Source organism: Seriola aureovittata, chromosome 1 (genome assembly GCF_021018895.1).
Source record: "Seriola aureovittata isolate HTS-2021-v1 ecotype China chromosome 1, ASM2101889v1, whole genome shotgun sequence".
Lineage (NCBI taxonomy): Eukaryota > Metazoa > Chordata > Actinopteri > Carangiformes > Carangidae > Seriola > Seriola aureovittata.
The window spans coordinates 10109830-10134516 of NC_079364.1; the positions used below are offsets into that span (position 1 = coordinate 10109830).

At 42.1% G+C, this 24687-nt stretch overlaps 1 protein-coding gene across 11 annotated transcripts in view; it reads left to right on the top strand.

The window, feature by feature from the left end:
* Positions 1–24687, top strand: part of baz2ba (bromodomain adjacent to zinc finger domain, 2Ba) — a 67233-nt gene that overhangs the window by 37897 nt on the left and 4649 nt on the right. For 2 of the 11 annotated variants that reach the window (XM_056384338.1, XM_056384371.1), the window contains exons 4-31: positions 3705–3896; positions 4045–4206; positions 4882–5078; positions 5206–5418; positions 5689–6306; positions 8317–9076; positions 9670–9939; positions 10612–10672; positions 10855–10963; positions 11817–11918; positions 12541–12763; positions 13332–13424; positions 14522–14583; positions 14888–14953; positions 15634–15699; positions 15995–16039; positions 16363–16395; positions 18305–18370; positions 18738–18878; positions 19479–19733; positions 20544–20767; positions 21230–21304; positions 21390–21621; positions 21715–21777; positions 22372–22516; positions 22876–23696; positions 23827–24085; positions 24343–24498. In XM_056384338.1, coding sequence (XP_056240313.1) covers positions 3705–3896; positions 4045–4206; positions 4882–5078; positions 5206–5418; positions 5689–6306; positions 8317–9076; positions 9670–9939; positions 10612–10672; positions 10855–10963; positions 11817–11918; positions 12541–12763; positions 13332–13424; positions 14522–14583; positions 14888–14953; positions 15634–15699; positions 15995–16039; positions 16363–16395; positions 18305–18370; positions 18738–18878; positions 19479–19733; positions 20544–20767; positions 21230–21304; positions 21390–21621; positions 21715–21777; positions 22372–22516; positions 22876–23696; positions 23827–24085; positions 24343–24498 — 5709 coding nt within the window. The remainder of the gene's footprint in view (positions 1–3704; positions 3897–4044; positions 4207–4881; positions 5079–5205; positions 5419–5688; positions 6307–8316; positions 9077–9669; positions 9940–10611; positions 10673–10854; positions 10964–11816; positions 11919–12540; positions 12764–13331; positions 13425–14521; positions 14584–14887; positions 14954–15633; positions 15700–15994; positions 16040–16362; positions 16396–18304; positions 18371–18737; positions 18879–19478; positions 19734–20543; positions 20768–21229; positions 21305–21389; positions 21622–21714; positions 21778–22371; positions 22517–22875; positions 23697–23826; positions 24086–24342; positions 24499–24687) is intronic. The other 9 variants (XM_056384347.1, XM_056384429.1, XM_056384355.1 and 6 more) reach the window with 5 other exon arrangements.

Consider the following 24687-nt stretch of genomic DNA (forward strand, 5'->3'; position numbering starts at 1 on the left):
TTCCTCCGGTATTAATTATACAGTTATTTTACTGCCTGTGTGAATACACCTCTCTCCCAGCTACAAGGATTTTTTTCCTGACAGCTTGGGTTGCAATTGAAAAGCTGCTGCATTAATGAATCCCAAACAATTAGGGGGCTCTTTTGTGTGAGAAACACACACATGCTTCGCCATGTCTCCTGACAACCTTCAGCTCTCTGGCTCCAGCTGCCTCAGAGTCAGACTCAGCACGACACTGTGCATGCGTGTGTGTGTGTGTGTGTGTGTGTGTGTGTGTGAGTGTGAGTGTGAGTGTGAGTGTGAGTGTGAGTGTGAGTGTGTGTGTGTGTGTGTGTGTGTGTGAGAGAGAGAGAGAGAGAGAGAGAGAGAGAGAGAGAGGAAAGAGAGAGAGAGCGCCTCTGCCTGCATGATTTAACATTTGTCAGCCACTCAGTGTCTAGTCAGCCCTGTCCAGCATCCAGCCTCCTTTCTATGTATTGGTCAAAGCCATTAGGCAAAGAGGAGTGTGTATATTTGGTATGAGAGTGTGTGTGTGTGTGTGTGTGTGTGTGTGTGTGTGTGTGTGTGTGTGTGTGTGTGTATGTTTGTATCGCTTTGTGTTTTTCAGATATCCCTTGTGAGAGCGAGTGAATCATTTGCTCATACTCTCTTTCTCCTCATCTCTTAATGTCTTGCTGTTTTTTGTTGGCCTGCTATACACACACGCACACACATATACAGACACATACACGCGCACACACACATAAACCATAATTGCACTGAGCAAGAAATAGTATATCCAGCTTTCTCCATGATTGTTGTCTTTTTTCTCTATTACGACAAGAAGAAGAAGAAGAAGAAGAAGAAGAAAAAGAAGAAGAAGAAGAGAGCAAAATAAAACCCCTTGTTTTGTCCTCCATCTCTTCAGTGTTGCCCCAAAGAAGAAGCCATTAGGAGCATCTCCTCCTTATGCATTATACATCCCTCTTATCGCTCTGTGCCATTACGTGTGCTCAGATTTTCTAGATAAGCGATTTTGGCCTGAGCGTCAAATGAAATGCTGAGAGGCAGGCTGTTAGCTCTGAACTTCTGCTGCGCTTTGTGGGAATCATGCGAGCCAATTCTTCATTTTTCCATCTTCATTTCATACAGTGCCTTGTTTAGTGTGGGGGCTGTAACTCAAACATATGTACAGATATATGCAAATAAACCAAAAGAGTAAAAGTCACCTGCTTCACTTTACAAGTATCCAAAGTATCATAATTAAAAAGAAAAAACATCCTCAGCCAGAACAACAAGAATGTGTCGAGTGTATTGTGCAAGCAGGTAACATCAGTAATTACGTATTGCACAGATATAGTATCATCACAGACCGCAACAGTCGTTGATTCAAGGTCCTTTGCCAATGTGCCAGTAACACTTCAGAAAAAAAAATCTGAAGAACATAAAAATTAGCACGGACTCCGTTTGTGTGTTTGTGTGTGTGTGTGTGTGTGTGCACGCGTGTGTGTGTGAGCGCGCACGCACACACGCTCATGTGTCATTGATGAGGATATCACTTGGAGAATAAAAGCTGATCGGGGCTTGTAGCACTCTCTCCTTCTGGGATCAACTCACGGATGCAATTAACTTAAATCTGTCTGTGGAAATTTGATTGACTGCAACAAACAACAAATTAATCCCCCTTCGGCAGCATCCAAACATGAAAAAAGCAGGCGGTGCAGTTTGTCAGAGAGGAGGAAGGATTGAAACAGAATGAGAAAGAGGGCGAGGGAGCGAGAGAGAGACAGAGACACAGAGTGAGGAAGAGAGAGTAGGTAATCCTAGGTATGTCTTTCCCGTGCTTCTTTTCTCACTTCAAATTTTTAGATTTAATTATTCGCCTTCTGGAAGCCCGCATTAATATTGAAAAGGCATTTGCAGATGTCACTTTGTGTTGCCTAGAAAGGGAAGGGGTGTGCGGGGGAGAGGTGGGCACCCCAGGCATAAGTGAATGCTGTGGCTGGCCTTTCTGGGGGTTGCATTGCAGTCGTTTATCTTCGTATCCGCTAGCTGACTCTGGCAAGGCGGGCTCTACATATTCAGCATATTCTAATGACATTCAGAAGGCACATTTTGCTGTCTTGTGGTAGTGAGGGGCCTTGAAACAAACACAAAGGGCTATACTATCCTACGTCACACTGCTGGCACACTGCCGCATAACCACAAACAGTTTGATTCTCACTTAAAAATAGTCTCTGAGATGCATCTGTATAATATGTTCAGTCACAGTCCTCCTCAGTGTTTTGGTGTAGAGCATACATAACTGGCCCCGCTGTGTAAAGTCGCCCTCTGGATAATTAGATCCCGGACTGCATTAGTTCAGAAAACACTGCTCCAGTGTCACTTTGTTTTACATTTTTGTGGTGTGTGCAAGTGTATAGTAGTTTGACATTTTCATCTGCATTGTGCACAACACTTTCCTTTTCTTCAGTCATCACTTTTTTTGCATGTGTATTACCTGGCTTATGCAGAGGCATCAAGCGGGCTTGCTCTGCTTTTCTGGAATAGAAATTGAATTTGCATGAAATATGCTCACACCAAATTGCATCTGACTCTGGGAGGAGGTAATACGTGACAGTCGCCCCTGCCAGAAATGATTGTGCTCAGGAAAACGCTAGACGACGATGATGTTGATGAAGTATTCTTCTGTGCTGAAATTGAATGCCAAAAGGATAGGAGGAGGTTAGCTTTTTTACACCTTATACACACACTTCCCTTTTCTCACAAAGAATATCCAGTGTTTGTCACTGTGCAACATATTCTGAGACTCAGTTTAAACTGAAGAAATGGCAACACACAAAATACTTCCATGCTGAAATTGGATTATGACACAATGCTGTGTAATTTAAATGTGAATGTTTTACTGTATAGACATAAGCATCAATCTGAAGCAATAGTCAGTCTGTCATACACAGAAACAGCACAGCTGCCTTTTAAAATTAGGTGCAGTGTGCGCTCAGTGAAAGCTAATTCTGACGCTAATTCTTACACAAATAGAAGACAGTCGTTCTGTATTTAATTCTTCTATAAGTCAGGTGGATAAGAAGCGACACCTTCAAAAGCTGTTTAAATCTAGTTTTTACACCCTGTCGATTCTTACATCAAGAGCTCAGAGAGGTAATTTGAGAACAATGTTCCCAGTCTACACAAATAAACATATACGAAACTAACAGGAGGGCAATGAGTTGTGCTAAATGTGCAATAAACAACTGTCTTACCAGCTGCACACTAACACTGCACTTTATGGAAGAAAATATAAAAGTAATATTATTATGTTTCTTATTAATCAAGTCAGAAATTCATATTTTTAGACTCTAGAGTTCGAGGCAAATTTTAGCTCCTTTTAATCCTGTGTTATAGGAATGATTAGTCAGTAACAGTGGCTTGAAACAACAAAATGCTGTTAAATACTAACAACTGTCAACAATGAGCACAGATTTGGTGGAAAACACAGAGGCTGAAATTCTACAAAGAGCATCAATTCTCCTCATACAGGATAGTATGTTGTGTAACAGTGCAGAATAGATTTGTGTTAATTAAAATTGAAATCAGTCAAAAGTTGAGAACATTTCTCCACTTGTTGCTTTCTATCACCGGCCAGTGTATTGCCATACACAACTATTTGTTATGGATTGCATTTGAAAACATTTGAACATGTTCTACTTGGTTTGGATCTATCTCAGGCCGTCTGTTTGGAGCAGCAGGAGAGCAGCCCTTCATTGGCTCCACATTGTCAAGTGCCTTCCCTCTGGTCAATCACCCAGCCTTCGGAGCCCTCTACACTGCTGGAGCAGGCAGGCCTGAGTTTGGAGGCCTGGGCTCCCTGGGCATGTCAGCTGCTCTGGCTACCCACCCACAGCTAGGAGCCCTTTCTGGTAAGACGGGGACTTTTGAATTTTTTAGGCAGCAATTGGCTAAATGAGATCACATCTTCACTCCTCTCCTCTCCTCTCCTCTCCTCTCCTCTCCTCTCCTCTCCTCTCCTCTCCTCTCCTCTCCTCTCCTCTCCTCTTCTCTCAACAGAATGGTGGCGAGCTGCTGAAGCCCATGGACGGGGAGCTGCTGCCTTTCTCCCCTCTTTCATCGGCTTCCCTCCGTTCTTCACCCCTCACATCCAGCCCAACCACAGCGCCAGTCCTGTTCAGATCAGGATGCCAGGCAAGAATAGCCACACCCCAGCTAAAGGTATAACACCATTCAGAACTGATCCTCACAGTTACATTACGTACATGGAAAATTGCTTTTTGTAATAGACATTAATGCAGGAGAGTAGCAGACGACTACTGCGCCTTTCCGTTTGTTTCAAATGAAATATTAACATATCCATACAGTTCTCAAAACCGCCCTCTCATGTGTGTTATGTGTGTTGAAGCATGTGTAATTAATTACTTTTCCAAGAGGGAATGACACTTTGCACTGAAAATAAACAACCTAACCTCTATCTCTCCTCTCCCACCATCTCTTTCTGCGTGTCTACTTCCTCCACCACCTAAATCCACTTTGTCCTGTGATGAGATTTCTCTTTTTCAAGACTGATTTAATGACTTTCGGTCCTCACTTAGTGATTCTGTCAACCTCTCTCTTCCCCTCTTTCCTCCACGTTCCCTCTCGTAATCTCTGTTTCTTGCACTCTTTAATTTCACAGTATCTTTTAATTTATCTTTTATTATGTAAACTGCTCATGTTGGGCTTGTGCCTTGCGCAGCTGGCATGTTTGATGAGATACATGTATAAATCAATATTTTTATTAGCCTTATTCCATTCTGCAGATAGTTTCAGATATTTCATTATCCCCTGAAACAAAGTTCACAGAAAAGATGGAGCAGATTAGTAATACAGTAGGTCTGTTTTGTGTTCCAGGGGTGAATGGGGCCGTCAATGGCAGCGGGGTCCGTCCTCCCACCACACAAACAGGGGGCTTTTCTGCGAGTCCGGCTCCTGTTCAGGCATCGACTAAGCCAACCAAAAATTCAAACCCCTCCAACAGTCACCGTAGCAGCCCTCAGAACAATCCAGCAGAGTTGGTGGAAAAGCCGATCCAGAAGCCTAAAGAGAAGGTCAGTACTGAGATTTAGTTTAGTCCTCAGTTTGAAAAGAAGTGACATGTGAAATGCACAATTATGTCTCATACAGTGAGGCTCATTCTTGCTCTTGTTTTTTTTTTTTGTTTTTTGCTCAACTCAGAAACCACGAAAGAAGCCAGCAGACACTTCTGTGGTGAGCAACAGCGAATCAGGCACATCCTCAGACAGCTCAAGTGACGGGTCCCTCAGCAGTGATCTGGAGGACCTAGCGGAGGATGATGAAGACGACGATGATGACGATGAGGATGACGAAGAAGAGGACAAACAGAGTGAATTATCAGACTCTGAGAAGCGGACAAAGAAGAAAACAAAGGTAAAGAAGAATCGAAGATGAACAAGAGTGAAAGAGTTTTTTTGTTGAACGGAAACGATAACACACAGAGACACAGAGGGTCGTTTTTGTGCGAGCGCATAGCAGGAAGCCCGCATGCCCTCGGCTTCTCTGGCCATGGTGCACTTGACTCCACTTGGTGCCCAGTGCCTTCATTCACTAAAATAGTCTCCAAAATGATGAATGAATTAAAATAAATTATCATGCCATGAGGCTATTCTTTGTTCTAACAGTTATTTATCCCCCCCTTAGGTTTTGATACCGAGCACTGGAACTGCAAAGACTGACAGACCACTCTGTGGGGAGCCCCAGGACAAGAAAGACACCCAAACCCAGAAGGTTCCCTCCAACCCCCCAACCCTTGTGCCCTTACCCTGCTCTGTCTCCCCTCCTGCCTTGTCCCAAACCTCACCACTGGCTCTGCACGGCTCCAGGTCCCGAACAGAGGGGCCACAGCAACACTTCAGTGTGATTCAGTCCACTGGCCTGGCCGCCAACTCAAAGCCCCTGGCACTCCTCACTCAACCCCGTAGGGAGTCTTCACCGTCTTCCTCCCCCATAGCCCTGACCACATCTCCAAAGGCACTCTCCAGCACTGCCTCTCCCAAACCTCCTAAACTGCTGCCCTCCTCCTCCCCCCAGCACCTGCCCCTCTCCCTGTGCTCCTCCCCTAAGCCTCTCTCTGTCCCCTCTCCACCCCACTCGACTCTCCCGCTGTCTACCTCCCCAAAACCTTTTGGTTTGACCTCATCTGTAACAAGCTCCCAGAAGTCATCACTGAAGCACGTTGTTCCTGGCACTGCCAAATCCAACAAAAGGAAACTGCTGGAAGCTTCACTTGCGCAGATCAATGAGTTCAGGCTCAAACAGGTAATAATGTCATTTATTTTTGCTATATCCACACAAATGACACACTGTACTCAATGCATATGCACAATATACTGTGAGATGAAGACAAGAGGAATATATCTGCACAGTAAGCCTTAGTGAACAAAGCTGTTCCCAACAAATTGACAGTAATGAATTTATCCATTGGAGTTGAGTGTGCAGTTAGATTTGCAGTTACGTGTCTCTCTTTTCTTCATCACTACTGCACAATAAAGAGCAGCTCTTTTAATCTGGTGGCCATTTACCACGTTTAAGACAAGATCCCAGCAGCTCACAGACAGTTACAAACCTGTTACAGCTGAAGCTGCACACTCAATTTAAAAAAATGATACAATATTTACTTTTGCTGTTTCGCATTCACAAAAGGATAGGATCTTGTATCATGTTCCAAAGGGCCTCTTTAAAATTATTACATGGCCTTGGGCAAACTCTTACAACCGCAGTTGGATATCAGAGAGAATCTTTGTTTTGTGTGGTTGATTCAGGATGCGGTTCTTGTTAGAGTAAACTTGTAGGGCTTGTGGGGATTAGACATGGAAAAACAACTGGACTAGTAAACTACTAAATAGTTACAGTTACTAGTTACTAGAGTGACAGTCTTGAGCTCTTGTGATAACCTTGGGAGAGGAATGAGTTTAGAATAAGTGAATATTTTGTCATTGTCAACTGTAATTAATGCCCACATTTGTACAAATAGGTAATTACCAACAAAATCATGCACTCTGCACCCACTCGGCTCTAATATCCTCCAGTCTTGTAGTAAGTGCTTAGTGCCTTGCACAAGGTAGCGTGGTATCTTTACAGTTTCGCTAATTTAGTACTTCCACATATAAGGTTTTTCCCAGATTGTGTATTTTATGGGTTTATTTGATGAACAGTGTTAGCAGTACATTCAGTTCTTACTCAAGTTAGTACTTTCTAACATCCTACTTCTGTGGATTTAAGTGTCCATATACTGTCAAGTTTAACTTTAAAGGTGCTACAGACCAAATTGGTGGCATCACGTTCGAACTTCCTTTCATATGAAGCCCATTAAGCTCTATGATCTATGTGTTATCAAGATTTTCAATGTGATTTCTAAGTGTTTACAGCTTTGGACTGATTTACAGTGGTTAAAGTTGCTCTATTCCTGAAAAGATTAGCCTGTTGATAAAATGCTTTTAGTTTCATTATCATTCTGAAGCAGACATAGGCTCTGCACATGTGCAACTGTATTATTTATATGATTGGGCAATTCAGATGAAATGCTATAACAACTGGCATTTTTCTTTACTTTTGACTGCAGAAATTCCCTTTCTTCAGATGAAATATGAATGATAGCGCAATAATCAATAAGCTAAATCTATTGAGAAAAGCTTATTCTGTGAAAATCATTTCCCCTTTCTTGTTTTACCAGTGTAGAGAAGTTTACAACGAGCTAAATTCCCCTTGTGGTTTCAGCACTGTTACTGTATTTCATGGTCTGTGAAATTGATTTGTTTCACTTCATATCACATCCAGTTGAAAGTGCAACGTTAAAGTCTAACCTGCCTTTGCTTAAACACAGATTGAGCCAAGCTTGTCATCGGTGTAAAAAAAAAAAAAAAAAGGCAAACATACCCAGCCGCATGATGATGATAATGATGATGAAGCTTTTCAAATGTGCAGACAAGTAATTACAATTTTAGAGAGATACTCAGTGTTTCTTTTTGTGAACTTAGCCTAGTACAATGCCTTCGGTTATTGCATTTATGTTCTTTTTGTTTCTCAGAAAGGAGCTTAGACACAGTTAACTGTACCAGTGTTCAGCATTGTAGTTTTGTCACCTGCTCAAACAATCAACAGTGATGCGAACTGACAGCTAGAGCAACTCCACTTTGTCCCATTTCTTTTCTAATTTTTTTCCTAACCTTTCTTTGTTCCTCCCATTCTGGCTTTCCCTCTCCCTCCCTCCCCCTGACTCCCTGCCTCTCCTTGTTCTCTCCCTCTCTCCTCCTCCTCTTCTATTCCCAGACTCTCATGTCCCAAGGGCAGACGTTCCCAGCTGAGCTAAAGAAGCAGCAGCAGGGGCCAAACAAGTCTCCCAAGAGGACGTCTCTGTCTTCATCGCCATTGCCACCTGCTCCGCCTCCTCCACCCCAGAACAATCACTCCAACCTCTTCCTCTCGAGTGCCCTGCTGGGGCTCCCTGAACCCCATCACCCCAATGGAGTCATCCAAAGCACCACTCAGGACGCACCTTTGGCCCTCATCAGCAAACCTCGCAAAGACTCTGCCTCTAAAGGCAAGTCCCCTCAGTGCGACTCCGATGCTGGGTCGATGCCTGTCAATCTGAGCACAGGGGCCAGCAGGACCCAAGCAACCGCCCAGGCTGGGCCTCCGTCACAGCCCCCCACTACCTCACCCCATGCCACAGGCCATGGATCTAGAAAGAACAAGTCCCCTAAGGGTAAGGGACAGACACCAGGGCTGGGACAGGGACAGGGACAGGGACAAGCGGACCCTTTAGCTGCCTGGAAGGGCTTCTCTCAGAACCATCTGGTACAGTCTCTAGTAGATTTGTTTCGTGGAGGAGAGTCCGGGATTGGGATTCCTGGAGTTAGTATCCCTGGAGTTGGAATTCCTGGAGTGGGGATCCCTGGGACATGTAACCCCACAGCTGGTCTCCCTGCTAATAAGGAATCTGACGACTCAGGAGATGATGATGATGATGAGGATGACGACCTTGAGGAGGAGGAGGAGGATGAAGAGGACTCAGATGATAGTCTGTCAGGTTTGTACCTGCTATGTAAAAACTAAAAGTAACTTTCACAATTTAATAATGAGCTGACAATAAAATATTAAAAATCAAGGCTGCCAGTAAAAATCATTTTAAGTATGATTACTACTACTGATTATTTTTTGATTGTAAAAATTAATTATTTGGTCTATAAAATGTCCAAAACTAGTGAAAAATGTCCATCACAATTTGCTTAAGCTCAAGGTAAAGTCATAAAATTGCTTCTTGTCTCCAACTAACAGCCCGAAACCTGAAAATATTCAGTTAACAATCACATAAGACAAAGAAAAACAGCAAAATGAGAGACTTGAGCAATGCAATGTTTTCTAATACTGTTTGAAAAATAACTTAATCGATCAAAATAGTTGAAGGTTATGTTTCTGTCCAATCAATTAATTGACCAGTTGTTTCAGCTTGAATTAACATAACGGTCTGTCAGTCATTTAAGGAATCCATTTAAAATCCTTGAAATGCAGTCATACGAGAAAATCATTCATTTAATCTCCATTTGTTTTGATGAATTGATACTTCATTAATTTTAAACTATCAGCTCCTTACCTACTTTGTGCCCTGGTTTCCTGTTTCAGAGTCCGACAGCAACTCAGACAGTGACGTCTCTGGGAAGAAAGTAAAGGAGTTAAAGCTGCTGCCGTCTGGATCATCTACAAAGGAGACGACTCCCCGCAGGCTAACCAAAGGCCCAGAACTACTGAACACCTCAACCAATCACACCGCCACCAGCTGCTCCCCTCTCAACCTACAGGTCATCAAGACTCCCACCATTGTCACCAGCTCCAGTGCCTTGGCCTATCACAGCTCTCCAGGCTCATCCTCCTACAGCCTAGCCTCTCCATTAGGTAACGTGTTCAAAATCCTGTATGCAGAAACTTTAAAAGTGCAGGGGGAAAGATGGTTTTCATGGATCTCATACTGGAAAAAGCCAAGAATGGAAGAGGGGTTGTTACTCTTAGGGAAGCAGGGAGAAGGCAGTGTGTTGTCATGGCCTAACTGGAGCTCTGAGGTCCTGCAGGGGCATGCCCAAGAGCCCTGACAACCTGTTTGGCACAGCAATGAGGTTCATTTCCTCCTTCTTACTATGCAGAGAAATTACCCAGATCAGAGAAAACAGGACATATGTGTAGCTTGCGAGACATGTTCAGCATAGATGATCCAATCTTTCACCTACTATAGGTCATTTTCTTCTCTCTATTGCTTTTCTTAAATGTTAACAGACCATACCATGTGATACAAATTCAACCCTTTGTTTATACATATCAGCTTTGGCATTTTAGTTTTATGATTTCAATATGGCAGCTGAGGGAATTGAGTGTATATTTAACTTTTGTGGTCACGTGATGCTGGTGAATGCCTTTTTGAAAGGCCAGTGCGCGTAAACATGTAAGTCCTTGGTTACCTGCCAGGTATGATTACCGGTAAGTTCAGGGGCTTTGACTGCTGCTGCTATTGTGTGAGGTTTCTAGTCATAGGCTGTGCTGTCAAATTGATGGTTGAACTGTGTCTCTCCACAGGCTTAGGGAAGAGGAAGAGGGTGATGGATGAGAAGGAGTTGATGATACCTCTGGAGCTGGGGTATGTACAAGAGTCTGAGAGAGAAAGCTCTTATAAAGCGATTCACTTCAGAGAGTGTTAACATTTTTTGGCACTTTTGTGATCACATCCGGACATGGTCAGAAATGTATGATCCACACTGTTTTTTCCTGAACAGCTGTGCTATTTTTTATTTTTTATTTTTTTCATTCGTAAAAACCCAGGTGGCGGAGAGAAACAAGAATCAAATCAGTGACTGGACGGCCGCAGGGTGAGGTGGCCTACTACGCTCCGTGTGGCAAGAAACTAAGGCAGTACCCAGATGTGATGAAGGTACCTTTGCCTCATAGCACTGCAGCTTGATCTACATCCATGATACAGAAGCAAATGCTTTGAGGCATACAGATGAGCAGTTGAGTTTGTGACAGGGATTACAGTGGGAATCACTGTGGGCTGATTTATCATGAAAGATATTTTCGGTAAAGATTGCAACACTGCTCCTCCACATTGCTCCTCCAAACAAATGCTTGAGTATCAGGATTTGTTGTATTTTTTCTATGCTATGGCTCCAGCTGCACTCCACCCCCACCCTGCTTTCTATGACCCTAATAGTGAGAGATGATATTCTTAGATTCACTTCTTGTGCCACTTTTTTCAACCCCCCTCCCCCTACCCCCTTACCCCCCCCCCCCCCCCCCCCCCCCCCTCCTTACCCCCCCCCCCCCCTCAAAATATGATTAATGTTTAGTGTTGGGATGCACAGCTTCGGCCCCATTTGTACAGTATATTATCGTGTATAATCTTTGTTGTTTGATTCATCAAAAGCTCAACCACACTGATTGTAAAAACTGCCTTTGACTGTAGTAGTGTGAACAAAAAAATGGATACTCAGTAACATTCACTCACTGCTAGTCAGTCAGTAGGCAGTAAAAGGCCTAGCAATGCCACAGATAAATAAGAAAGGGCCTGAATTGTGCACCCCAAGGTCAGAACCGTTTTTCTCTCCTGAGAGCTCTTGCTCTTTTTTTGTCCCCCGGCTTTTATAATGATTAGTAGCACTGCACAGATGCACACTGTAACCTTAGACTCCCTTCAATCTAGTGCCTCCCAGTTGCTTTTCAATGTCGCTAATTTCGCAATTTTTTTTCTGCCTAAACCAACGCCATTATTATTTTCTCTTCTGTAGTATCTATCCAGAAATGGAATAAGTGGCATCACGCGTGATAATTTTAGCTTCAGTGCAAAGATAAGGGTTGGTGACTTCTATGAAGCCAGAGAAGGACCCCAGGTGACTGCCTTTCATCTCTCTCTCTCTCTCTCTCTCTCCCTGATCCCTGTTCATCTTTTCATCTAGTGGCAGGCAAAGCTTCATGCAGCAGTCACTATCAGGGCATGGATAGGAATCAACCAAAACCCTCAGTAGTCCTAGTTCATAGCTCTCTCACTGTGCATGGAGAAATGTAATAATCAGCTGACATTACTTCCACAGGTGACCAATGATATATGCCATGTTATGTGTCTGTGATACAAAGAAATATATTAGAAAATATATATGTGTGCATTATTGGAAACAGAACAGAGAAAATACTTAAAAATAGATACATGCATTTCTGAGGGGCCAGAGAAACTAGATGAACACAGATAGATTATTAAATGAGCAATTCTTATTTAACATACTGTTTAGCCAGCTTCTTACTATGTATTATAGAAAATATAATGATTTATCATTTTAAAAAAGAAGATCTTATTTGAATCACTGTTGAATACACGAGTCAGAGTCCAGTTAGCAAATTATTAAATTCTTCCGTAGTCATATGAAATGATGTACCTCAACAAGTTGCTCACTGTTACATCTCTCCACACCCTTCCCAATATCTCCACCTCTACTTTTCTTCCCTCAACTCTCTAAGGGTTTACAGTGGAGCCTGTTGAAGGAAGAGGAGGTCATTCCTCGTATTTTGGCGATGGAAGGTCGTAGGGGTCGTCCCCCTAATTCAGAGCGTCAATTAGCAGGTGAAGGTACCAAAGGTACCCGACGGAGGAAGGGACGACCCCCTAATGTTGGCGATCCACTGGCGCCCGAGGGCCCCAGTCCCAGTGAGGTCAAACTTCTGCGCAAACTAGAGGCTCAAGGTTAGCAGAGGAAATGAGCCCTGAAATATGTTTGTCATAAGTGCGTGTGCCATTAATCAACCAGCCATTATTCAGGTTGCCAAAGCCAAGGAAGGAGTTACAGTTTAAAATATTTTTATAGTATATGGATAAGTCTGTTTTTGTTGTCATGCTTGTGTGTTACCTCTGCCTACTTGTGTCGTAATATAGATACTTTTTGAGATGAATCAGCATTGTTATCATGTCCTTTTGATGTTCCTGAGCTTTTGTTTGGCTTTGATAATAACATAATTGCAGATGGTGTTATTACAAATTAAAATAATTTTTTATGGCCCTGAAACCCCATGGTGATCAGTTCTACCCTCATGAAAATAGATATATTTCAGTATTTTAAAATGTTAATGGACAATTAAATATATATTAATCCTTATCAAGAAAAGTGGTTTTGAGTATCTCTCTCACATTTTGTCTAAATTTTATGAAAGGTAAAGCATGGGCTCAGTGAAATGTGCTAGATTAGGCTACAGCAGCATTTAGGTGTTCTTCTGAAATTTCTCACTGATGATGACTTTCTTCCTGTTCTGTGCAGAAATAGCCCGACAGGCCGCCCAGATGAAACTGATGAGAAAACTGGAAAAGCAGGCACTGGCACGTGCAGCCAAAGAAGCTCGGAAGCAGCAAGGTAAACTCTTGTTTTGTTTTTTTGTGTTGTTAACAAGAACATGGAGATAGCGGTGGGGGTTATTGGGTTGGTCAGTTGGCCACTTCAAACCACTTTGATCTAAATGTGTGTAGTATAAAGACAGCAGGGCCTTTGTTTGTATGTATAAATTTATTTTCATCACTTTAAAGCACAAGCTTTAATCTTCTTTCTGCCCTAATCTTTATTGCTGCTCCGCTGCCGGTTTCAAACGTTATGCTTATACATTTTTTAAATTCCTACACGCGATGTCAAAGCTAAAAAAAAAAAAAACATCAGATCAAAATCTCAAGACTGTTTACTTAGCAATCACGTACACTCAGAACTAGAAGCAGGCATGTTATATATTCTGAAATGTATAATGCACCAATACATTTAAAGCAGAGACAATTTTGATGTGATGCTGTGCTTTCAACATAACTTCTACATGTTTTTAATTAAACTTTTACAGCTGCTAGAATATGAAAATGATCTCACATCCACTGTATAAATTTAGTGACACTGGTGACCTAAAAGCTATCTGCTTATATCTAATCTGTCCTGTCTGTCTAAAATCCCACAATCACTGATCAGCTCGCATGTCGGTGCCTTCATATAGTTTAATAATATCCTCCAGTCATAAGAATCAAGGTTAAGACCAGGTCATAGTGCGATACCTGCTGCAGCTACACTTGTGGATGACTAATAAAAATAAACATTGTGATACTCTTTGTTGATCTGTCTAAAGCTTTTGATATTGATGACGATAACACTACTAGATAAGTTGTTTTGATTATTACTGTATTTTTATTATGGTTAAACTCATCTTTCTGGTTAGAGTCACTAATTCTTCTAATGAACTTCTAATGAACTAATGAACTTTGTGTGTGATTGTTTTGTGTGACTGAGTCACCTCAGTTATGATCTGGTGCTCTGAATTTCTGGGCCTCTCGTGTAAAACACATCCTTATCTCAGTGAGACCTCCTGAATAAATAAAGCTCAACCACTGCAATTCTCTCAGATATGAATGCAGTTGGTAGCCCCGCTTTGTGGGTCATTTTTGCAGACTTTTAATATAATACTGACTTAACTCTTGCAGCTATCATGGCGGCAGAGGAGAGAAGGAAGCAGAAAGAGCAGATCAAGATTCTCAAGCAGCAGGTTGGTCTTCTCTACAGTGTGCTGACAAATGTTTTTCTTCCCTTTCTCCTTATCTAAGTGTCCTGACTCATGTAGTCCCTGTCTGCACCGCACAAAATGCTGAATGGTTATTTTGTGATGCTTTAAAGCTTGCTTTTCAATTACCGCCATTACCTCTAGTGCTAAACTTTTTGTTGTGTTTTTTTTTTTTTTTTCGCATATCCCAATTGGAATAGAGTGGTTAGAAAGTGATTTTATCTAAGGGTGTTTTCCAGTGTCTAAAATATTGAGAGATTAAGTTTTTTTGTTTTTTTTTTTTCCACAGGAAAAGATCAAGCGTATTCAGCAGATTCGGATGGAGAAGGAACTCAGGGCGCAGCAAATTTTGGAGGTACAGAATTTGATCCAACAGCACCTCTGATTAAGCAGAACATTCCTGGATAGCTACAACCCCTCAGTCTATAGTGTTTTAATCTTCCTAAAGCTCATTACTGAACAGCAGCATGCATTGGAGGGAGTTGCGTCTTCTTAGGCATAATTCCACATGGAACTAATGCTAAATTGGTCTTGGTTGACGGCTGTTGAATATTAAAATGGCTGTTGCTGCCTCTTCAGACCTTATTTAAATTGGACAGAAAAGTCTTTTTTTCATCAGACAACAGTAACAGTTTAGCATAAGTGGGTCGAGGGAAAAAAAAAGGTGCTGTTTTCCACACACACAAACACACATGCCAAGATGCATTCACATCCACACACACATCCACACATACGCAGGCGCACACAATTATACTGTTGGAGCTTCAAAGTGTTTTAGCAGGACTAAATCAATTTTGAGTTGACACGGTTGGCAAGCCACTCTTAACGGGAGGCTTCAACATTTTCACAATTACGTGTTAAAGAGATACATTATTCATTCGCTGTGTTTTACAAATTTGACTGGCATTCAGGAGCATGAAATCTTCGCTCAAACCAGAAAACTGCAAACAATCAGTTAAAGTGCAGCAAAGTCCTCACCCAAGACTGATTGATATGTCTGTCTCTGTGATTCTTGACTTTAATCTTTATTCATAGGCCAAACGGAAAAAGAAGGAAGAAGCCGCCAATGCCAAAATATTGGAGGCTGAGAAACGGATAAAGGTATGTTTCAATTTTTTTTATGAAACTCCCCACATGTAAAATTACAGTCAGTTTTATATTCACACAAATGTAGCATGGATCCCTTTTTGCTGAAATAAAAAACCTGAATCACTGTATGTGCCATACAGTGACGGTAATGTGAGTCTTTTTCCACTTAAGAAGTAGCCGCGCAATAAAATTAGAGCAGCCTTTTGAAATGGGCTGAAATTCCATCAGTCTGTGGTGATTTTGTGATGATATTGGAACTATGGAAGAATATTGATTTTTCCCTCATCTTCTCTTTCTTGCCTTCAAGGAGAAAGAGTTGAGGAGACAGCAGGCGGAAATTCTCAAACACCAGGTAGGCATTCACTACAACTTCCTCAGGCCCTTTGAACGTAGTAGTTAGTGCTGAATAAAACCATTTATCTCAAACTTCAGTAAGAATTTGCAGGTGTGTGTGTGTGTGTGTGTGTGTGAGAGTGTGTGAGCGTGTGTTTCTGTGTGAATATATGTGCTTCTACATACATTTAAATACAGGCATGTGTGACTTTATATAAATGTAGTTAATGACCAAACATCTATATAATGAAAGTCTTTAGTATTTCTCTTTATTGAACCCCATGCTTATTGGTATTGGATATTACTTCTGTTCCTTAATATTTTGCCAACTCTCTCTGCCAGGAGTTGGAGAGGCATAGACTAGATATGGTATGGGTATGTTTATTTTTGTACATCTAACACCTGCATCGTGTAACTGGTTGTGTTATGGTTGTCATAGCAATGCATTAAGTGTAGCACTGGCTGCTGTCATACTACATTCTTCTGCATGGCTTTCCAGCAAAACCAACAAAAGAGAAAAAGAGTCAGTATGCTGCCTCCATCTGCTCGTCCTGAGGGACAACTGACCCTGTCACGGTGGCCAGGCAGCTTCTGTCCCCCTCCCCCATCCTACCCCTTCTACTCAGAATGCATTGCAAAGACTGCTAGCCAATCCACACTCACTGTCTGAAAGTGCACTCGAGGAGTTTCCATCCATCACATACATTGTCTAACTGTTGTATTGGAGTAGCCTGTGTTACCCATGAGTGCTTGACGATTTCGGCCCAGACATTGAGCTTGTGTCTGTTCGTCCGTGCATCTGTTCTGCAGTCCACAGAGTGCTGGACTTTAACCTGCCCCATCCCAGCCTCTCTGTCATTCACTGTTCCTGTACTCTGCACAAAGAATGAAAACAGCTACTGAGAATCATTTTGTCTTTATGGTGGAGGGATTTCCTGGCAGATTATCGCCCTCCGCCAAGTTTGATGAGGGTACAGCACAACCATTGCTTGAAAATAAACCTGATAGACTGTTGAACAACAATATAATCAGTTCCACCATGAGGACAGATATGGTTCCGTGTAGCATTTTATTTTGGCCTCGCTGTCTTGCTTGTAGCCCTTCTCACTCATACACAGTCGCAGCTGAATCTAAAGGTCTGCCTATATGTTTCACAGTGGACTCTGAGCCGATTGTTGCTTCAACCCCTTTTTGTAGCTTCACTCGGAGCACAATGAAGGGGGGCAAATTGAGATAGATGAAATAATCCTGGTATTTAAGATTGTCATGTGCAATTGTATTGCATTTGATGTATTGTAGTTTCTTATCATAATAACCTTTAACATATTCAGTATTTTTGATGAATTGAAAAAGCTAGAAAAAGCTGAATGCCACAGGCTTCATGTCCTTTTTGAACTTGTCCTTTTTGAAGTTTTCTATTTGTAGATAAATGAAACCAATAAGAACATAGAAATATTGCAGCAGAGTGCTTGGCATCCAGCCTGTTTTGTTTATCACAATGACAAAACGATCCTCACAAACAGCCCATTTTAGTCCCTATGTGCTGGAAATGTCCTTGGCAAGCCCTAATAGTGGCAATTGTGTCTTTCTGGTGGATCACAGAGGGAATGACAGCCTGATACGGTGGAGCGGGAAACCTAAAGAGATCAAATGAAATGATAGTCAGTCACCGGTGATTCCGGTGCCCTTTTGCAGTAGACTGTGTAACATAGATGTCTCATCCTCAGCAGTTACATACTGTGCTAATACTTAAGCTGCCAAAACCACTGAAGTGGAACTGCTCTGTTTGTAGCTACTCTTTACCATCCATTCCTCTTTGTCGTTCCCCTCACCAAATATTATTAGAATGATGCGTCAAATAAACATTAGCATTGACTCATGTAATTGAATTTTATTATTTTGATCGTAAGGCCAATGTGGCATGTCAGAAGATTTCTGGCAACCAGCGTTTTGTTGCTTTTGTTGTGTCAGCTTTAGTTTAGAGGCGCCGTCACCGATTCCAGCTGCTTCTCTTTTTGAGCCTGTCATCACATCTACTTTATATCGCATCTATGTGTTGCTTTTTGGTTGTCATTGTACTACTGTACTCTTCACTTATGCTTCCACCACACATGTGAAAGTGCATACATGTGAAGCATCGTTTTGTGTTTGTTCAAGTATGGTGCCTCTATTGAATTTAGTGCATCGCAATTTTGCATTAATGCACACTAAATTTAGTCGACCTTGAGGACTGTATGTACAATGTGTGCTTGTTAATGTGCCTCTGTGTTTTTTACCACTCTAGGAGAGGGAGAGGAGAAGGCAACATGTAATGCTGATGAAGGCTGTTGAGGCTCGCAAGAAAGCAGAGGTAGTCCATATGCACACAAATAAATGCAGAAGTACACATACAGTCCACTCCATAAAAAGAGCCTCAGTCATTATTCCTTGGATGGATTCCCGCTTCCTTTCCTTTTTGTGCGTTCTTTCCATCCATTCATTTTTTTTTTTCTACACACTTACCAAGTCAAAAGATTCTGGCCCTCAAGCACTTTTCCTTTGAATGCACAGCAGCATTAGGCTGAATTCTAATACTGCTCAGCAAAGTCAAGTAAACCTTCTTGTCTGTTTCACACACACACACACACACACACACTTACGTACACACATAAATGCACACACACACACACACACACACTTTGCTTCCCTAATGCTCCCTTGAATTTTGGACTCTCTAGGAGCGTGAGCGCTTGCGGCAGGAGAAAAGGGATGAGAAGCGCCTGAACAAAGAGCGTAAACTGGAGCAACGGAGGCTGGAGCTGGAGATAGCGAGGGAACTGAAGAAGCCAAATGAAGACATGTGTCTGTCTGATCACAAGGTAGCTTAGACAGTAGTCCGTCCGGTCAGTGCTGTGAGTGTAAAGTTGATCACAAGAAGAAAAAAAACAAAACAAAACAAACGATCAAAACAAAAAAACAAAACAATGTAAATTGTAGTCCGTACACAATGTAATGTAACGTCAATTTTTCTCCAAAATCTTATGTTATTAGAAGGCAGTAGGTTGGCACAGTCACAAAATGCCTGTCTTGCCATTATAACAATAATAATAGTTATTATCATCATTATTCTTTTTTATTATTATCATTATTATTATTACATTTTCTTGAGGGTCAGTACTTACAATAAGACTACATGGTAGCAAGCCTTTTTATGTGTGGAGGTGTGTGCCCCCAAGTGGCTAAAGAAGAGTACTGCATCATGTAGAAAATTAGCAGTCATTACTATAAATTTGAAAGCACCATCTTGATAACAGTCAACAGATGTGTGATATAATGACAGGTTTTCTCCCATTTACCTCTGTTGTTCAACTCATAATTTTCTGTTGTCCAAATTAGATTTAATTTATTGATCTCATAGTAACACACAACAACAGCAAAAACAGCTGACAATCCTATTTAACCCACTCTCCTTTGTCCAGCCTCTCCCTGAGTTCTCCCGGATTCCTGGACTCATCCTGCCAGGACGTGCTGTGTCAGACTGCCTGATGCTGATGCAGTTCCTGCGAGGCTTCGGGAAGGTTTTGGGGCTTGATTTGAATGTGGATGTGCCCACCCTGGGCATGCTACAGGAGGGCTTGCTCAACGTGGGGGACAGCATGGGCCACGTCCAAGACCTTCTCGTCAAACTGCTTTCTCTGGCAGTCTGTGATCCCGGTTTGCCACCTGGACACAAGGTGAGTTAGGTCAAAGTTGATTACATTATGCATTGTATTTGTGTATAATTTAATGTGTATAACCAGTGGAACCATCTTGAGAATTACACCTGAGACAGAAATATGGCATATATTGCTCTCTCTGATCATTTTGGTCAGAAGTGACTTCATACGAAAAGTTTATTTATTAGTATTGTTATATATTGTTTTACATGCCAAATGTATGATTAACTTAGTAAATATGATGCATTGCTTAAATTTAAAATAAGAATCCACATATAAAGTATGTAGACCTAGCACCTACTAAAGCACTTACAATACTAAAATATCTCTAAAAGGTTAATGCACCAATCATTCATTTAATCTAATAGGAACCAGTCTTCAGTATGAGTACTTTTACATTTGATAATTTGATATTAATTTTAGTGCTAATGTGTATATATATATATATATATATATATATATATATATATATATACACACTGTTGCTCATAAAGTTGGAATAAAATATGTTTTACCTCTTTCCATGAAATGATTGTGACAATGTGATTTATTTCATTTCACCTGGGCAATTGGGACACATGATGTAATCATTGCACCTGGTCAAAAGTGATTACTGATGCATTTAAATAGGAATAAACAGAGGATTGTGTCTGAAAACAAAATTATTCCAACTTAATGGGCAACAGTGTATATATATATATATATATCATATCATATTACTAGTAATTCTAAAATTACAAATAACTAGCTTAGAAGTCAAATCAACTCCTTTTTATCAAGAAGTGTTCATCAACTTTATGTCCTCATCTTCCTCGCCTCCTTTTACAGACAAAAACCATGCTGGGGGACCATCTGACCAATGTTGGCATCAACAGGGATAATGTGTCTGAGGTGCTACAGATGTACATGGGAGCCCATTGTGCCAATACAGAACTGGCTCCTCTGGCCCTCAGTCTGAAGACTAAGGCCTTCCAGGCCCACACGCCTTCCCAGAAGGCCTCAATTCTGGGCTTCCTGGCTAATGAGCTGGCCTGCAGCAAGGCTGTTATCAGGTAGGTGAAGCAGGTGAAACTGAAAAGTGGGATTGTTCAACTGTTGAGTGTCGGTAATATATTGTTGGATGGTTATGCAAAAACACATAATTAGAAAGCCAACAATAATAAATTAATCTATCATGCACTGTATGTGCTGATATATTTCTTAACACTCACTCAGTTATTCATTAGCCAATAGTGGTATGTTTTATTGATGCAGTGGAAACTGTTTAATAAAGCTTCCATAGGGAGCAGTAATTGGCAGTAGAGTCCTTTTGATTGTAAGGAAATTATGCAAGTATTAATTTGTGCATTGGGATACCAGCTTATTAAGCTTTTTACTCAGGCTGCAGATAGCTGCCAGCTGCCTTGAGCTTTAATCTTTTATTAAATATATTTGTTATTATTTTCTGAGAATACCAAAAGCATAGATGTACATAGCCACAACTGTAACTGACAGGATTGCATTTCCTCTTGCAGTGAGATTGACAAGAGCCTTGATCAGATGGCAAACATGAGGAAGGACAAGATCATTATGGAGGGAAAACTGAAGAAGTGAGTTTTCTTTAATCCTTAAAAATACTGCTTTTAATCTCTGTCTCTGACTATCAGACTAACCTGTGTGTGTGTGTTTATGCAGGCTCAGGACCATTTATGCCAAACGTACTGGTAGGAGGGAGGCCAGTATGGGTGTGGAGGAGAACCAGTCTGTTGGGACTCCATCCTCTGCTGCCAAACGCAAGAGGAAACTGGGTGCAGACAGTGAAGATGATGAAGACGACGATGATGACAGTGACGATCAGGCAGAGGAGGAGGAGGATGAGGAGGAGGAAGAAATTAAGAAAGTTAAAAAAGTGGAGACCTACGATGAGGTAGGGAGATTGATCCATCTATAGAGCCATGATCAAAACTGACCATGTCGGGTTGCTTGCAGACATTCAATGTATTTCTTTTGCCCCTGTCAGGATGATGTTGACCAAGCCACCAGTATTGAGGAGCTGGAGAAGCAGATAGAGAAGCTAGCCAAGGTTTGTTCTTTAAAATGTACAAGTGCTGTGACAAAGTCAGTACCCATTCACATAAATTTATAATTCATCAGATAATGAATTCATGCTTGGTTGACACCGATAACGTGGGATTAAAAACAGAACACACAGCACGATAAAAAGAAAGTCTCTTGGGGGAGCAACTATGAAGAGATAAACCAAAGAAATGTGGAGTCTTACTGCTGTTTTTTTTTTTATTTCCCACTTTCATTGCTGGTGGTTATGCTGGGCTGTATGTTGCTGTGAAGTTTTGATAATCATGTTAGTTTTTGGAAGATGTTTAATTATTTGAAAAACTAAATAAATTCTTAAAATAGCTACAACCTCTAAATGCTTTAATATGCAGTGTTTATTAAAAACAACCATGTGTTTTGTACATTTTATGAACATGTACGCTAACATAGGGCTGTTGCTAATGAAGGCATTAATTAGCTTAATAAATTACCTCATTAGCATAGCATGTAATGCTCAATATATCACGGTCATTACTGAAGGACATTAGTTAGTGTCTTTTGTTTTCCTGAAGGTCTATAAATAATGTATAGAAGTCACAGAGTATGTTTTGTACCATTGCAGCAACATCATCAGACCAGAAGAAAGCTGTTTGAGATCTCCCACTCTCTGCGCTCCATGATGTATGGCCAGGACCGTTACCGCCGCCGGTACTGGGTACTTCCCCACTGTGGAGGGGTCTTCATCGAAGCCATGGAGAGCGGAGAAGGTATTTACAGCGCAGTATACACAATGTTTGATTAATTTTTATGTTAAAATGCTTCACAAAAATATTTGGAAAATAGAAAATGACTGTAAAAGATTTCATCAGAGGAAGAAAGAAATGTCGTAAATATATCTGTTCACATGCATGTTCAGCTGTTTTTGCCGCTATGAAATATGCTGATGATGTTTTACTTTATCTTAATTCTCTTAAGACTAATTTGAGATTGCATCTGTAAACTCTAATAATCTAACACAACTCTACTTATCTCCCAGAAACAAGTGTAGAATAATCTGCTCAGTTGTTGTATCACAGTAGAAGCGTTTTCAGATGCATCAACAGTTGGCTCTCTCATTTCCCTGCAGCACCAGAGGAACTGGAGGAGGAGCGACAGAGGAGGAGGAGGGCAGCAGAGGAGGTCAAGGTCAAAGAGGAACCTCAGGAGATCGAGTTGGAGAAGGAGAAACCCACCAACGTTGATGGGCAGACCATTCGAACACAAGGTTTGGAGCAACAGAAAGAGGAGGAGAAGGAGCACGAGGACAAAAGGAGCTCCCCGACCCTCTTCTACCAGCAACCAGGCTGCGTATCCAAACTGTGTACACTCCGAGACGTCAACAAGGAAGTCGGCAAAGAAACTGTGAAGGCAGAGGACAAGGAGAGTCCCCATGTGAGACAAAACGGCAGCCCCCTGGGCACTCCTAATGCTTCAACTTCAGTAACATCATCCTCCCCCACCCACATTACCTCCGAGCCGGCAGTAGCAACAACCCCCTCCATGGTGACCACTAATGACACTACAAACATCCCTCTCCCAGCCTCAACCTCTTTATCTGTCCCGTGCCTGCCAGCCCCACGTGAAAGCCCAGGGAACACTCCTCCAACCTCATCCCCTGCTCCATCTCCACACCTCTCATTCCAAGCTAACGACCAGCTACTCAGAGTCCTGACAGAGAGGAGTGGCCACTGGTTCAGTCTGCTGCCTCGTAACCCCTGTGACCTCTCTTCCATCACCACGCCTCCTCCAGGAGCAGCCCATGTGTCTCCTCAGGCATCCTCCACCCCAGCCAGGCCCAGATCCCCACCTCCATCCCCTGCCCTGCCTCTCACCCCTTCTGCTGCCTCAGCCTCCGCCAGCCCACACCACCCAGCTGGCCTCCTCAACTACCCAATATCGGCCCTGCAGGTGAGGCCGCTGGCAGGAAGCCAGACAGTTATATTTGCTACATACCAGATCACCTCAACTGTGACTCTCTGTTTTGTCTCCTTGAACTCCACCCCCACTCACCCTTCTGTTTTTCCTCTTTTCTCCCCAGGTGAAGCCCGGTGGTTCATTGCTAGGAGTTTCTTTCGGAAACTGGCCCAGTGGCATGATAAGTCCCAGCCTGCCTCTGTGCAGCAGCCCCAGCCCCAGCCCCATGCCGGGTCATTCTCTGGAGGGCAACACAGCAGCAAGTGTCTCTAGTAAGAGTGAATCACCTTTACCTCGCATTGAGAAATCTTCATCCATGCCCTCTCCTGCCTTGGAAATGCCCAAATCCCTCGACCACCTGGCACCTCGGCCCATCCCAGAGGGTGAGTGACAAAAAAAAAACACTAAGGGAAATTACAGCAGAGACCATGATCAACCTTCATTTTTTAGTTGAAAATAATTCACCTGCCTGAAAAGATTTCACTTGCCTGAATAATCCAAGATAATTGGATTAGGGAGCGTTCTGCTCTGCTGTACGCAATTTCATTTGGGTATAACATAGCTGAATGAAGCACCTTTTTACAGTGATGTATGTTCAGTGTCTCCGAGCTTACATGCCTGTTTGTGCTCATTGTTTCAGAGCTGCTGACAGGGTGGTGGCGGGTTTCTGACATCGAGGAGCTGAGAGCTTTAGTCAATGCTCTCCACAGCCGAGGCATCAGAGAGAAGGGCCTCCAGAGGCAGATGCAGAAATACATGGAGATCATCCCCCAGGTCTGCACCAAACACAAAGACGGTAAGTGTCTCAGCACTTCTTCTGAGCACATAATCACTGCATATAGCTTGGATTCATTAACAAGATTGAGAGCATTTAGAAAGTAGATTATTTTGCGGTAATACATACTGATGCGGTGTGCTGTCATTCAAATTTATGTGTTGATCCCTGAATACACTGGCAACACTGCATCATTTATGACTGAATCAC